The 15,344-nt window shown below is 40.8% G+C and overlaps 1 protein-coding gene across 1 annotated transcript in view; it reads left to right on the top strand.

Moving 5' to 3' along the window:
- The window catches only part of SORCS3 (sortilin related VPS10 domain containing receptor 3), a 620,373-nt gene that overhangs the window by 548,034 nt on the left and 56,995 nt on the right, over positions 1-15,344 (top strand). The window contains exons 15-16 of the mRNA XM_017851830.1: positions 7,915-8,032; positions 9,035-9,168. Coding sequence (XP_017707319.1) covers positions 7,915-8,032; positions 9,035-9,168 — 252 coding nt within the window. The remainder of the gene's footprint in view (positions 1-7,914; positions 8,033-9,034; positions 9,169-15,344) is intronic.

Here is a 15,344-nt window from a genome sequence, read left to right as displayed (position 1 = left end):
GGACATCCCAGTTGTGAGTCAATGGCAATACGATATTATCTTAGTTGAGTTTGATCAAAGATGCACTCAATAGTCAGCCTGCAGTGAAGTCCACTAATATAACTCCCACAGTGCTGTTTGTTCTTCCTTTTCGATGTTTTTTAGTGACTTCCTAGGAACAAATTCTGATTCTTTCTTGAAGGATTGTGGTCAACGATTCTCTTCTTAAAACTTCTCTCGGCTTTCATAACTATGCATAAAAGTTGGCATAATTGGGAGGCTAAAAAAGAATCAAATGACTATGCAGGGGAGAATCAGGTAACCCAGGGCTGCCCTCCTATAAAGAGGAAAACATCTTTACAGAGCCTAGTCCTCTAATTACATTTAGTGTGGCATTCTTTCCACCTAAATTATAGCAATTATATACAGAGATCCCCTTTGAAATCATTTAATTAATGAGTAGCTAACCCTCTCTGTGTATAGAATTCTAATGAAGTCTTATTTTGTGAACTGCCTCCCTCCCTCAAATTAATTACTCCCCTTCCTGAAAGGCTTACTCAGGTCTGAATGGTGGATTAAAGGAGGTGGGTTATTTAGGGTCCCAGTAAATCATATTTGTTTGTGGAAGTTCTAGCACAGTCCAGGGTGACAAGGGACAGAGCATTTGCTGCAATTTCTTGTCTGAGATTGTTTCTGTCCTTCTATATTCCACATAATACACAACTCAGCCACATTCTTTGACCCAGAAATAAGGGCAGATGAAGCTATTACCTCAATTTTGGAAGAAGTGAATGATTTTGTTAGATTAATTCTATCATTAATCAACCCAGAACTATTTATTAAGCATCTGTTGTATGAAAGAAGTGCCAGTGCAGACAAAGATGAATGACTGTAATAGATAAATCCTTTGTGTACAGGGTTACCAGGAGATGGATAGCTTGTATACTTTGAGGTAGACGTGGGGGTTGAAAGAAAATAAACTCTTAGAAATGGTCTTGAAAGGGCCACATTCCATGTAGGCTATTTCTGCAACTCATTCTTTGAACACGTGTCACTGATTTCAAATAATCTTTTATTAAAAAAGATGAATCCTTGAGAGATGAAGTGATTTGCTCAAGGTCACCTAATTAATTTTATGGCAGACCATGTCTAAGAAAAGCCAAGTCTTGTATTTCCCTGCCCAGTACTCTTGCGACCTTGCCCAGACCACCCATATGTTAACAACAACTCAAGAGCACAGGAAGACCATCTGTAACCAGAGTCACGTTAGCAGTGTAGACATTTAGAATCAGAGGAGTTTTAGAAAAAGACAGCGATGGCCTCTTAAGTTTGTAGAGTCCAAGAAGAAGGTGAATCTTGAGTGGTTGTCAAAACTCTCATGAAAATCCAGGTGGAAAGGTAAAAGGAAAGAGAAAAACGGGAGTTATAAATTTTAATTGATTTTTTTTTCTGAAAATCTATATAGTGAGAAATAGCATAGAGAATTCATTTATTTTGTTCCTGTGGTTGGGAGCAACTTCCTCAGGAAACCAAAGGGTAGGCTACCTGTTTCCAAGTGGTCATCTATATTTATATATGAGGTGTTCACTTTCTCCAAGGCTCACTAGGAAGATGTCAAATAAAAAAAGAAAGTCATCTCTACCAAAAATACAAAAAATTAGCCGGGCATGGTTGCGGGCGGCTGTAGTCCCAGCTACTAGGGAGGCTGAGACAGGAGAATGGCCTGAACCTGGCAGGTGGAGCTTGCAGTGAGCCGAGATGGTGCCACTGCTCTCCAGCAACCTGGGCAAGAGTGCGAGAGTCCATCTCAAAATAAAAAAAAAAAAAAAAGAAAGTCCCAACATGTGAAGTTAGTAAGTACCTTGAAAAAGGGACTTTGAGCCAAGCCGATTGAAAGTCCTTGATGAGAAAGTCCTTGGATGAGTCTATGAGGATTCCAACAGTAAAAATGATGATGATGGTAATAAACATTTGTTGTCTATTGTGATTTTCAAAATTTTCACCCACATTATCTCACATGATGGGGGTTTGATTATGTTGGTGAAAATATGCTTTGAGTTTAAAAAGGGGGCTAGGAATGTGTTTCTGAAAAAGGATGTCAAAATAGTTTATCTTGGTAATTGCAGGGAAGTGGGATTTAATAACAGTGGGTTTGGCCATACTAAGAATTAGTTTCTCTTTGACAAAGACCTGAGAATGAAATTCCACACTCTAGAATTGCCTTTTTTTTCTGTTGGCATTCAGTGATCGATTGGCCATTCTTTTTTAAGCAGCTATTATTGATAGGTTCCATAGGATACAAAGAAGTACTAAAAGTATCCCCAGCCTTAAGAAGCTTTTTAATTAGTTGACAAAAATTTCACCAAAGGTACAGGAAATTTCTGAAATTCTGGATTGGTGCTCTAGAGAAGTTGTTCTCAAAATATGGTCCTAGGGCCAGCAACATCAGCATCGCCTGGGACTTACTAGAAATTCAAATACTTAGGTACCTCAGATGCACTAATAAGAAACTCTGGGAGTGAGACATTCTATGTTTAACAAGCCCTGTAGATGATTCTGATGTAGACGTTGGAGAACCTCTGGTCTAGAGACAACAGGACCATTTGAGCTTCTGAAGAAAGAGCTCAGTGTTGCCAGAGGAATCACAGAGGACTTTTTGAAATAAGTATCACCAGACTTGAGAATTATAGTATCCTTTTAAAGATGCTCCATGCCTTTGGTTCTTCCATCTTAGCCATCTCTTGGGCTTTAATATTCCATTGATACATGAACCACTTTGTTCCCTCCGTAAAAGTACTACACGTATGAGGAGTGTGCTGTACCTCTTTTGCTGGTAACAGGCTCTCCTTAAGAGGAGTATTTCCAGTAGATGAGAAACTTTTTTCTGGAACTTGATTATTTTCAAAATTATTATTATCAATTAGAAGCAGTCTGGACTTTCTCTTTTCCTAATTCAGGATCAAGAGGACCTTCTCAGTGTTTATCACTCCAAAGTGATGGACATGGTTTACGATGATGCCCACTTCAATTTCTCTGTTGGTTTCTTACTTCCACAGATCTTGTTGTAAATTTTAACATCTGTTCCTTGGGTATTCATGAAAAGAGAAGAAAAATACTTGAATTGGTTCTTAATTTCATCCCCTGCTTATTTTGTTATGTTTCTGTCCTTTCTTCAGCTTCCATAGGCTCTAATCAGAAGAGCAATGATTTAATGTGATATTGAACAGAATTAGGGAAGCTGGGTCTATACAAAAGAGACCGTGTGTCTGAGTCATTTATGCCCCATAGGAAAGGACCCACAATGAACTTTGCTCTTCCCAGAGCTGACAATGGGTGGATTGGTGGGGAATACATTAATGTCTGAAAGTTGCCAGGGGGTTTTACCCCACTGATCTTATTTGGGGTCCATTGAGAAAATGAGCAAAGCTCATAATCCTACCAGTGTTTAAGTCATTAAAATTTTGCATCTGATACACAAAAGTGACTTCAAGGTAGAGCAGACTAGCACACTCCTGAGTGAACGTATTAGTGTGTCAGTTTACAGTTTGGGGAAAGACCTGGGAAACACAATATAAAGAAATCTGGGAAGAAGCCAAAGAAATGTACATGAAAGGAATGTACCTGTGAGGACTGCAAAACAGAACAATCTGAACAAGTCTGTAAGTCCTGACTGAGCACCTATTCTTGTGTTCTGTCCTGAAATGAGCACTCTGAGATCAGTAATGGATAGCTCAAAGAGTTGGAAAGACCACCAACATGGCATTCGTAGAGGCTTGGGGTCAGTTAGGCTGTACACATGGATGACGCTTGCATGCTACTCTGTATCTGCCCTGGGAATTGATCAAGCCTGAGCTGGAAGTTTTATGCTTACTAACTTTTGAGCATCTCTTGCTCCTGTTGTTAGAACCTTTGTTAGAAAGTTCCCTCACAGGCTTGGTGTGGTGGCTCCTGTAATCCCAGCACTTTGGGAGGCTGAGGTGGGCAGATCACCAGAGGTCGGGAGTTCAAGACCAGCCTTACCAACATGGAGAAACACTGTCTCTACTAAAAAAAGTACAAAATTAGCCAGGTGTGGTGGCACACGCCTGTAATCCCAGGTACTTGGGAGGCTGAGGCAGGAGAATTGCTTGGAACAGGGAGGTGGAGGTTGTGGTGAGCCGAGATTGCACCATGGCACTCCAGTCTGGGCATCAAGAGCGAAACTCTGTTAAAAAAAAAAAAGAAGAAGAAGAAGAAGAAAGTTCTCTCACATTTTATAAACTTTCACACTTTTATTTTTGGTTATTTTTTACATGCAAGAGAGCTCCCTAGAATATCCACCTACTGCTCTTCCCTCACTGCACTCTCCTATGTCATGTCCGGGTTAACCAGCCTTAGTTCTTACATCGCATTTTGGGTAGATGAAAGTGGTCTTGGATCATATTGCCACCTGTATTAGTTTTCTGTGGCTGTTGTAACAAATTTAGTGGCTTAAAAGAACAGAAAGTTATTCTCTTGTAGTTCTGGAGTTTAGAGTCCACAATCAAAAGGTCAACAGGCCTCTACTACCCCTGGGGCTGTAGCGGAGAATTCATTCTTTGCTTCTTCCATCTTCCTGAAGTTCCAGGTGTTCTGTGGCTTGGGCTGCATAACTCCAATTTTGGCATCTGTCTGCACATGGCCTTCTGCTCACTGCATGCTGCTCATCTTTGTGTCTTTTATAATGATACTTGCCATTGGATTTAGAGCCCACCCTGATAATCCAAGATGATCTCAACTCAAGACCCTTGATTTACAAGTGCAAAGATGCTTTTCCCACGTAAGGTCACATTCACAGTTCCAGGGAATAGGAAGTGGTCATATCTTATTGCAGGTCACCATTCAATGCAGTGCACCATCTTAATCACTCTCTTCTTCAGTGGTCCTTAAACTTTAGGAACTATGAACCCCTTTGAATAATCTGACAAAATATATGTGATTTTTATTTATAGATAAATACATATATGCTGATAAGCACATTTTTGTTTGTTTAAAATTTAAGCAGATTCATACTTCACCACCACTACCAAAGCCTATGTACTGTAGATTCAGACACTCAGTCTATATCCTTCTTGAATGGTAGCAGCCAAAAGCAACCACAATTTTCCTGGTAATCTAGTTAGTGTAGAAAAGACCAGGTTATTGCCTCTTTGGTTCTAGATAATACATACAATTCTGTTAATGCATTTCAAGATCACGTTAAATATTTTATGTCTCCCTGAAGTGTTCACATTGTGTATGGAAACTCTTAAGCTGGTATTATTATTACTATTAAACCTGAGAAGTACCAAGCCCCATTTCATTTATCCAGTACTTATGCAATTACCATGGAGAGGATCTAGCTAACATTTCTCTGGGTTACATCACACCTTATTAAGTTGAGCCTATATTTAGTCTGTCATGACCTTATTGAGTCTTGCTTCTGCCATCGAGCATATTGAGTGCTTCCTCCAGCTTTATGTCATCAAAAAATTCAATTTCCAATGATGACCATTATTTTCATGTCTTCAAGTCATTAATAAAAATGATGAACAACAAAGAGCAGACAACAGAACCCTGCAGCAGACTACTCACACCTCCCTCTTGGTTGATTTTAATGTCTTAATTAGGTACTGTTCAGCCACGTAATTTTACCGAGTACCTGGCTCATATTTTCTCAATCTCTTTGTCAAGATTCCTATGACAGACCCTGTTCAAATGCCATGCTGGTATCCAGGTAAATCATGTGCTTCACATTTTCCTCTTCTGTCTGCCTAGTAACCTTTTCATAGAAAGGAATGTGGTTAATCTGACATGACGTCTTTTGTAATCCAGGAAGTAAATTTAAACTATTTGGAGTCAGCAGAAATATTTGGGTTAGCATCATTAACATACTGCACTAGGCCGGGCGCGGTGGCTCAAGCCTGTAATCCCAGCACTTTGGGAGGCCGAGACGGGCGGGTCACGAGGTCAGGAGATCGAGACCATCCTGGCTAACACTGTGAAACCCTGTCTCTACTAAAAAATACAAAAACCTCGCCGGGCGTGGTGGCGGGCGCCTGTAGTCCCAGCTACTCGGGAGGCTGAGGCAGGAGAATGGCGTGAACCTGGGAGGCGGAACTTGCAGTGAGCTGAGATCCGGCCACTGCACTCCAGCCTGGGCGACAGAGTGAGACTCTGTCTCAAAACAAAACAAAACAAAAAAAACATACTGCACTAGGAGTATTCCAGTCAGGGAAGACTTACTGGTGGAAGTGGCATCTGAATAGGACAGTTTTGCAGGCTTGATAGAGATAAAAATAGGTATCTGTCAAGGTCTCCTCCCACTGTTTTTTTGTTTGTTTGTTTGTTTCATTTTCCCTTGATGAGCTTATCAGTTTAACTGTCCTCTCTTCAAACAAGCAAAAATGTTTGATAAGAAAGAGCTGTTTTGTTAAAGATTTAAAATGGACTGACTTCTATGTAAAATGAATTCAGAGCTAAGAAATGGAAATAATTTAGTGGATGACCTGGCATCGATGAATTGGATTTGGAAACTACTGGATTTAGCAAGAATACAAGAGAACAGAGAGAACCCAGGGAGAGCGAGTTAGGTTTGCTTTACTCCACAGTGTCAGCTGCCTATGGTGGGTATTCTAGGCTCAGAGCTTCTGCTACCCCATGCTGAGCTTAGATCCATACAAAACCCATGTAGTTTTACTAAAGGAGAGATCCTGTCTCTCTTTCAAAGTCTGCTTAATTTTCTTTTAGATAAGGCTCTAAAAGGTTTTATTTAACTTTTATCTGAAGCACATTCAAAATTGATCCTGAGATGTATTGTAAATTGGATGATCTACAAAAACAACTCTATATTCTTACTCATTCACAAGTTTTGTCAGTCTCTACCTTTCCCATAAGCATCCTCATCTTTTAAAGAGCATAAGAAAATGACCCAGGAAGAGATTTAATCTTGTAGGTGTCACCATAACAGTATCTGAACTTGGGCAGAGGAAAATCCAGGGCTGGTAGTGTGATTAAGTCTTGCTGAAATGGAAGCCATCCAATTCCTTGAAAGACTTCAGTTGTTTTAAGTTCGCAGCATGATCGGTCTCCCCTTTACATCACTATGATAGATGTCTTGCATTGTAATTGCAAGACATGCCACCCGAGTAGAGTATGGATGATCAGTCTTTTTTTTTTCTATTTTTCTAGAAACAATTGATCATTCATATTTATAGGGCAATCAACTGCTGGGCTTTGAAAAGGTCAGTATTGATTATCTAAGTCACAGATGGTGTGCTTCTTTACTATACATAAATATGAGTTCCTTTTATGAGTCTGCTGTGATTTTTTTTTTTTTCTTTTCAGGGAAGGAGGAGGGAGGGTAGGTATTTATGTGTGTTAAACATTGGGAATTTCAACTAACACACTTAAATTCAACCAGACTTTGCAGTTGGCAAAGTTGTACTTTAAATTAGCAAATTCACTCCTTCTACCCCAACATACGTATGTATAATCCACTTTACAGATGAGGAAACTGAGTCCCTGTCAGTGGACATGGGTAGGTAAAATGCCAGTGCTTGCATTAAGGAGAAATGGGAAGACTGTTTATCTAAATCTGAACAAGGGTTTTATATGGGTGGTGAGTTTGGGACTACCGATTCCAATTTTTTTCTTTACTGGGCTTTCTATATTTTAAATGCTGCCTGTAATAGACATATAGGACTTTTGCAATTTAAAACATGATCGATTTAAAACCGGCTGTGAATGACATGCCAGTTGGTTGAGTTGTATGGATAGTGGGCTTTCTCCTCAATGGCCCTCAAGGAACTCACTTTGGAAGAACAACTAAAGTCCAGGCTGCAGTGAATCTCCATCTCCTTCCCAGTTTCTGTGCATTAGTGACTGACTATGGGACCTTCTCCACTTGTCTCTCCCACTCCTCCCCTAAACGCTTAGAGTTTTTGGCCACTTCAGCCTCCGCTCCGAATGGCAATTGGTGAAAGTAGACTACAAATCTATCTTCAGCCGGCATTGCACCAAGGAGGACTATCAGACCTGGCACCTGCTCAATCAGGTACACCCCATGGAGGTGGACTGCTGGCTTCTAGGAGGAGGAACTAGTGCAAGCCCAGTTGGGTCTTATCTGAGCCTTCCTATTTAGGGGAGGAAGGTAGTGGGTCATCTGAGGTCGTGGGTGTGGATTTGAAGAAAAGGGTGAAACACACTCAGGTCCAGTAGGGCCGGATGATATTTAGGAACCATCTCGCACCCTGGGATCCTATCTACTAATTGAAATCACTGAGCTGCCTGGGGGAAAGGTGATGATGATAACCTGGGGTTTTAGCTCTATCCATGGAGAAGTGAGCTTTTTACAGCTAGAAGGCCTCCAAGAGTTGCTCATTTTATCTGCCAATGTGGAGGGCGAGAGCATTTCTCAGACTGGCCTGAAATAAGGGCCCCAGAGCACTGGGAACAGGTCCACTGAGAAAGGGTGTCGGGGTGAGTAGGTATAGCAATGGTAGCTATTTACTGCTGTGAGAAATAAGCAGGCTTCTGCATTCTTCAGAACCACTGGGTTCTTGTAATTTGTATCAACTTCTCCTTTTTTTTATCTTTGACTGGGAATTAGGATTTGGGCATGGTCATTTATCATAGAGAGGGAACATTTTGGTTCAACTTCAAGTTCCCTCTGAAGATGATATGAAAAATGTGCCAGAAATGGGCTCCTTTCCACTAGAATTGCTACTAAAGCCATTTGGGCAAATGCCTGGTGGTCTGCAAAGATGCCCGGAGTCCTTGCATTCTCCATGGAGGTGGAGCAGAAACAGGATGATGTAGACATCACTGGCTTGGGTGGGTGGAAGGTAGAAGTGGGCCCACCTCCCGTAATGTTCCTTTTATGTAGTAGTAAAAGATTAGCACTTATTCTTGAAACTCCTGGATCATTGCTGAGAATGAGACTGCTACATAAAGTACCTAAATGAGAATGAACAGGCTAATGCTTCTTGTTGACAACTGGTTTATTTCACCCCCTTTTTGTTTTTCTGTCTCTCTCACTGTGGAATTTCTCTCTAAGGGAGAGCCTTGTGTCATGGGAGAAAGGAAAATATTCAAGAAACGGAAGCCAGGAGCTCAGTGTGCCCTGGGCCGAGACCACTCAGGATCAGTGGTCTCAGAACCCTGTGTCTGTGCCAACTGGGACTTCGAGTGGTGAGTTCTTTGGCATTTTATTACCAATTCCAACCAGGTCTTCACCTGTCTGTGGGGTGGGGTGGGGTGAAGATGAAGTTAGGAGAGGAAGCATGACACAGAGATGCGAGGTGTATCTGCTGGCCTGTGGGCCCAACCACCCCGGTTACTGGGCCAGATGGGAAGTCTGCATCCCTGGAAGGAGGACAGGCTGAGGCGTTTTCACAGAGAGGGTCACTGCTCCATCAGAGCAGCATCTCCAGGGGGGGCTTCTTCTCATCTGCAGTGAGCAGCTGTATTGGAAAGTACTGGAGAAGTTGGGCCGGGCACTGACAGAGGTTAGAGAGCTACTGCCTTGCTGTTGCCTCCAGCCACGTGCACGCTGTGCTCTTCCACGTGACCTCTCTCTTATTTCCTTTTTCTCCCCCTAGTAACAGCAACAGAGAACAACTTTAAATCTCACTTAATGAAATTCAAATCTCACCTATAGACAGTTACTCCCAAATTTCCAAATATTTACCTCTAGCCCTGGCCTCCCCCTTCTCTTGGTTGGACACATTTGTGTCTGGCTATCTACTCAGCATTCATCTCCTCTTGGTTCACTACCAGGGATATCAAACTTAAGGCAGCCAAAGCAAAGCTTTTCTTGAATCCCCCTCATTGGAAGGAGTCCCTTGCCCAGTTTTTCCAACTGCAATAAAACACACAGCTATCCACTCAGTTGCCAGAAGGGCTTGGTTTCTCCTTTTCTTTCACTGTCAGATCCAGGCCATCTGCAAGTCCTTGCAGTTTCTACCCCCAAAACACATTCTAACTCAAAGCACTTCTTTCCATCTCGCAGCTGTCTGTATCACTGCAGGAATCGAACTCTCTCCACATCTACCCTTGTCACTTTAAATTCATTCTCCTCACAGCAACTGAGATGGTATTTTAAAAACTCAAACCATATCTTATCACTATTACACTTAAAATACTCCAGTATCTTCCCCCTCCCTTAAAATACAATCTGATCTTCTTTCCTTAGCTTCCTCCATTGTGGGTGATTTGGCCCTGCAATTACCTTCGTGTCTAAATTCCTTACTGTTCTTACCGTATTCACTGTATTGCAACCACATTACCATCTCTTGCACCTTTATTAATCCTGGCTCATTCCTAGCAGAGGGAGCAGAAAATGCAAGAATTTCTTCCAAATCTTAGCATGACCGGCACCTTTGAGTCACTCATGTCTCAGCAAAAATATCAGCTTCTAAGAAATGCCGTCTGAGACCACCGAATCTCACCTATACCCTGGCAGAGTCTAGCATATCCCTGTTTTATTATCTCCTTAGTATTAATTGCCATACAAAATGAACATGTTTTTGATTGTTCTACTATCACCTATCTTTCTCCAGTAGAATGTAAGTGCTGTGAATGCAAGAGTTTTAGACTTCCCTTGTGTCTGCATCCACAGTGCCTGGCCCATGGTAAACATTCAATAAATAGTTGTAGCATGTTTCTGAACGTCATTCCTTTTAGGAGGGTCAAAAACCTCCCCAATTCTGGGAATGGGTACATAGGACTCTGATCCCAGCTGGATGAATTCTTCCTCTGCATCACAATAAAAAGCTAAAGTTCAATTTGAATATTTTGGTAGCCCATCCCAGCTTTGTCTTTGTTAAAAGACAAAACTAAGGACTTGGACATTGCCCTTTAAACTTGGGAGGGGCAGGGCAATGATAGAGCTGCATTTGGGCTTCTCTGGCATCAAATAGCCAAAGTAAGTCCAAGTGGGCACAGAGCAGCTGCCCCTGAATGGCAGCCTCACTCCTTCCAGCCTCATTTAATCCAGCTGGTTTTTTAGCTTGATTTGTACTAGAAACTATCCTTTGTTTCCCACTTTCTGCTAAGAATATACCTGGAAGCCAGAGGAGTGACTCTGACTGCTCTCCACCTGTTCTTCATCCTTCACCTGTTCATCATACCTGGGAAAGCATGGCTTCAGTGAAATTCATGAAAATGAGACATGCTAAATGGAATTTAAATTTGATTAGCAGGGTCCTTTCTGTGACCATTTTGAGCCCTTGGGAACAAAGTATATTTTCACATAGTGAAAAATATTTTCAGTTATTAATCACGATTAAGCACAAATAGTCATAGCAATGAGTGCAGTAGGCTACTCAAAATTATGGCTTGTGACATATTGATGTCAACCTGAATATTCAGAATATTAATTTCAGGCTTCCTTATGTCCTTCTGCAGACTAACTCCATTGAGGCATACTGTCTTGGAATTTGTCATGGTACATATTCTCCTGTGTCTCTGTGTGCTATAATAGACCTTCACCCATTGCTGGGTAGCATCACAAGTGAGAAGAAATAAGAACTGTAAAATATTTTCTCATCAGTAATTCCAGTAACATTTACTGGTCTGGGCAAAAATTCTAGCACTGATAGTCACAGTTTTTGACCTTGGCAAATTTTCTTAATCTTTGTGACTTCATCTCTACAGCTGCAAAATAGAAATACATAACATCTACCTCACTGGATCCTAAGGAAGAATGAATGAATTAATATATTAATATACATCATTAATATAGATAAGGCATTTATCCTACTGACGTACAACATAGAAATACAACATATGCTAGCTATTGCTGCTGCTGTTGCTGCTGTTGTTATTCTTATACCCTAGGGTTAAGTGGTCCCTGTGGTATTTTTGCAAGTAAACCAAAGTTTATACATCCAAATAAGCACTGTTTGCAGAGTAGTATCTTGGGGTCGTATCCATTTACTTAGATACTGGTGGCCTTGCTCAAAGTATTTCTGAACCCTTCTTTAGGGAGTGCTGTCAGAATCCAACTATAAGTAAAGCATGGTGGGAGAGGTGAGGGGGACCCTTTACCAGGCCTTCTGTGGGTTTCATACTTGCACTGGTAGAGGTACCATGTGGATCCAAGACCCTGTAATGTCAGGATCTTTATTATTGCCATTTTAATGAGAAGAAACCTCTTGGATATAGGTTACTTGATTGAAGTTACATCCCTGGTGGAGAATGAGCCAGGGTTCAAGTGCAGATCTAGTTAAATTCACATTCTCTCCTCCATACCCTGCCATTTCTCAAGAAATCAAACAAGTCTTTATTATTTTAGATTCATTTTGCTTCAGAAAAAAAAATAGAGTTTCCAAGTTTAGTTACTCTAAAATTAAAACTCATCCCCAAATGACTTGGGTTTACTGCTGTTGATGAAATACAAGGTAGACTATTTCCTTAACACTAAAACAATTTCCGATGAAGTAGTTTTGACCATTGGTACTAGAATCATAATAGGTGTATGGTCTTCAAAAATATTTTATAGAATTTTTTTGATATATAAGGTGGTATATGTTTGCATTTCTGTAGCCAATCATACCTCATATTAAAAAGAATATAGAAGAACCACTTGAGTAGAGTGGAGAAGTAGACAAGGCTTGATGCTGGGTTTGTGGTCGTAATCTCAGAACACACACACACACAAAATCACATGGCCTATAAAGTTTTTTTTTACTACTACTGAGTAGAGGAGAAGTTGTTTTTGATTACTGAAATTTCTGAATTATTTACAGTGATTTTTGGGGGGACAACGAGACTGAATATTTGAAATTGTCTTCTTGTTTTTAAGTTAACTTCAATAAGCATAGTGATTGGTTAAAAGATACAGTTTTTCCATCAAATACATTTTGTCTGTTTGCTGGTCTTTCATGCTAATGCTAGAAATCAGCATATGGCCTATAGCCTTGTCCCCTTCTCAGTTGTCCTCTCTAGCAGGAAGTATTAATAGCAAAGGCATCTGAAATGCCCAGTGCAGTTATACCAGTGATTATCATGCACAGTCCATTTAGATGTTTCCCTAGGCCAAATCAGGGCAGGTTCATTTGATTGATCTAGGAACAGTTCAAGCCTCAGAGACAGCAGAGAGAGGGTATCACCTAGTTCAATCAGTTTGGGAAGGAAGAGTAAAGACTGCAGAGGATGGATTAAATGTCTTCACGTTGGTGGAAGAATTGAGGAGTGCAACCTGGATTCACCGAGGGAAGATATCTTCTACCTCTGTCCCTCTTCTGCAAGAAAAGAGGGGGTTTTCTAGATTCTCAGAAGCATTTATTTGTAGCAAAACATTCACTTCCACAACTTTCTCCAGAGCAAGTATCAGTAATAAATACGAATTCTGCATAAAGATCGATGTTTCAACATAAGAGCCTCATAAATCCGCCAGCCTCAAGCGTACCCTAGAGAGCCGCTTTGCAGCAACCTCCATCATGGCGCTGGATAAGGACCAGGAACAAATCCTTATTGAGAGTAAAGGTTATTAGAGACCATCAGGTAGTCAGAAAAGGTGCACGAGGGGGCTCCTCTAAAGTCAAAGGAGGGCTCTTGAGAGGGAGTAGCCCTCCAGGAGACCTGAATTCACTTGTTCAGTAAGAAACCGGTTGAACCAGGTTTGCCCACGAGTTATTTTCTTTCACTCATTCACCTAACTTCTCTCTCAACAAAAACTTTTACTGAGCACCTACTATGTAGCAGATGTTTTACCAAATCTTTGAGATGAATTATCTTAATCTTCTCAATGAACTCCCAGAAGGAGAGTCTGCTCTTATAGACATTTTACAGATAAAGGAATGGAACACAGAGATGTTAGGTAATTCACTCAGGATAATATTATTCTGACTTCAGAGTCCTGAGTCTTATTATGTTTTACAGGCTACCTCCATGTCCCATACGGCACTACATCCACAAAGCAAGTTTATCGAGTGGTGATGTAGAAGACAGGGGAGGAGATTTGGGGGTGTCACAGCACATACATTCAGATGTATCCGAAGTACATTAATCTAGTGGCTCCCCAGAGTCAGCTTGAGTACTCTGCATATGGAGCACGAGCAAGGATGTGTTTCCACAGTGGACAAGTCAGAGGATAAACAAGACAATAAGCAATGTATACAAAAGAGTTATTGCACTAAAAGAAGGCATAGCAGAAAATAATGAGTATAATGCTGAATTTTATTGTCCAAAGCTATCATAGTCACATGTGGTTATTTGCATTAAAGGAAATAAAAAATGTTATTCCTTCATTGTACTAGTTAGGGGCTACCATATTAGCTTAATATAAAATATTTCTCTTATAATAGAAAGTTCTATTGAACAGCACTGGTTCTGACTGTATGTGCTATAGATACACAAAACAGAGAACAAACAGATCACTGTGGACTGAAGTAATCATGGAAGGCTTCCTGCAGGAGGTGGTGATGGGACTATGTAGACTTCCTGCTGAAGAAGAAAAGAAAAATAGGCAGTACTTCAAAGAAATAAATAAGAGACTGAGAAAACAGAAAGAAAACATAAACCTAAAGAAAACAGATATATAAGAAGGTTGTTGGTGGGTAAAGGGATAAGGCAGATGGACAGCATGGAATTAAATTCGGAGAAATATTTGAGGAATGATTGTTGGATTTTCCAAGCAATTTCTGAAATGGTTTGGATATAATTGTAATTTTTCTTTACGGCTGTATTTGGGCTTATGTCTTAGCTAAATGATGATGTTAATGATTAATCCATTGTTTTTGTTGCTCTTGGGCCTGCTTGTGTTTGTTGAGTGCTCAGTCCATGCCTACCAAGAACCTCTATCTGCCTAATCCCAAACCTACCATGCTATCCTGCCTGCTAAAGTGGAACAGGGTAGGGTGCCTGTAGATCACTAGTACTGGAATCTCAACTGGCAGATGGGAGGATGGAGAAATGGGAATCAGGGAGGCTGTGATATGGCTGTGAGTGGTCTGAGAGCCCCTGCAGCTTGTCTGGAAGAGACCATGACTTCTTGGTTGGCTCCAAGAGTCTCAGAATGTCATTCCTGGGGACTAGGGGTCTCCTTGATGAGCCCTATGGGATTGGACTCATGCTGAACAGGGATCAGGAGTCTCCATTATCACCTCTGCCACTGCCAGCTGTGTACAATCTTTGGCATAATCATTTCTCCCCTTTTTGCTTTTCTTTTCCAGTCTGCCAACTTAGGAGATTGGATCCAAGAATGAAAGTATCCCTTCCTATTTTGACACGCAGAGGTTTATTATTATTATTATTATTATTATTATTATTATTATTTCTACACTGTCCTGGCTATCCCTCCTTTAGAATCTAAGCCTTTTCCCTGGATGGAATTTGGAAGACTTACAGGTTCCTAGAAATGA

Source organism: Rhinopithecus bieti, unplaced genomic scaffold (assembly GCF_001698545.2).
Source record: "Rhinopithecus bieti isolate Rb0 unplaced genomic scaffold, ASM169854v2 scaffold_31787, whole genome shotgun sequence".
NCBI classification, from domain to species: Eukaryota; Metazoa; Chordata; class Mammalia; order Primates; family Cercopithecidae; genus Rhinopithecus; species Rhinopithecus bieti.
This window is presented reverse-complemented; position numbering and strand designations above follow the sequence as displayed.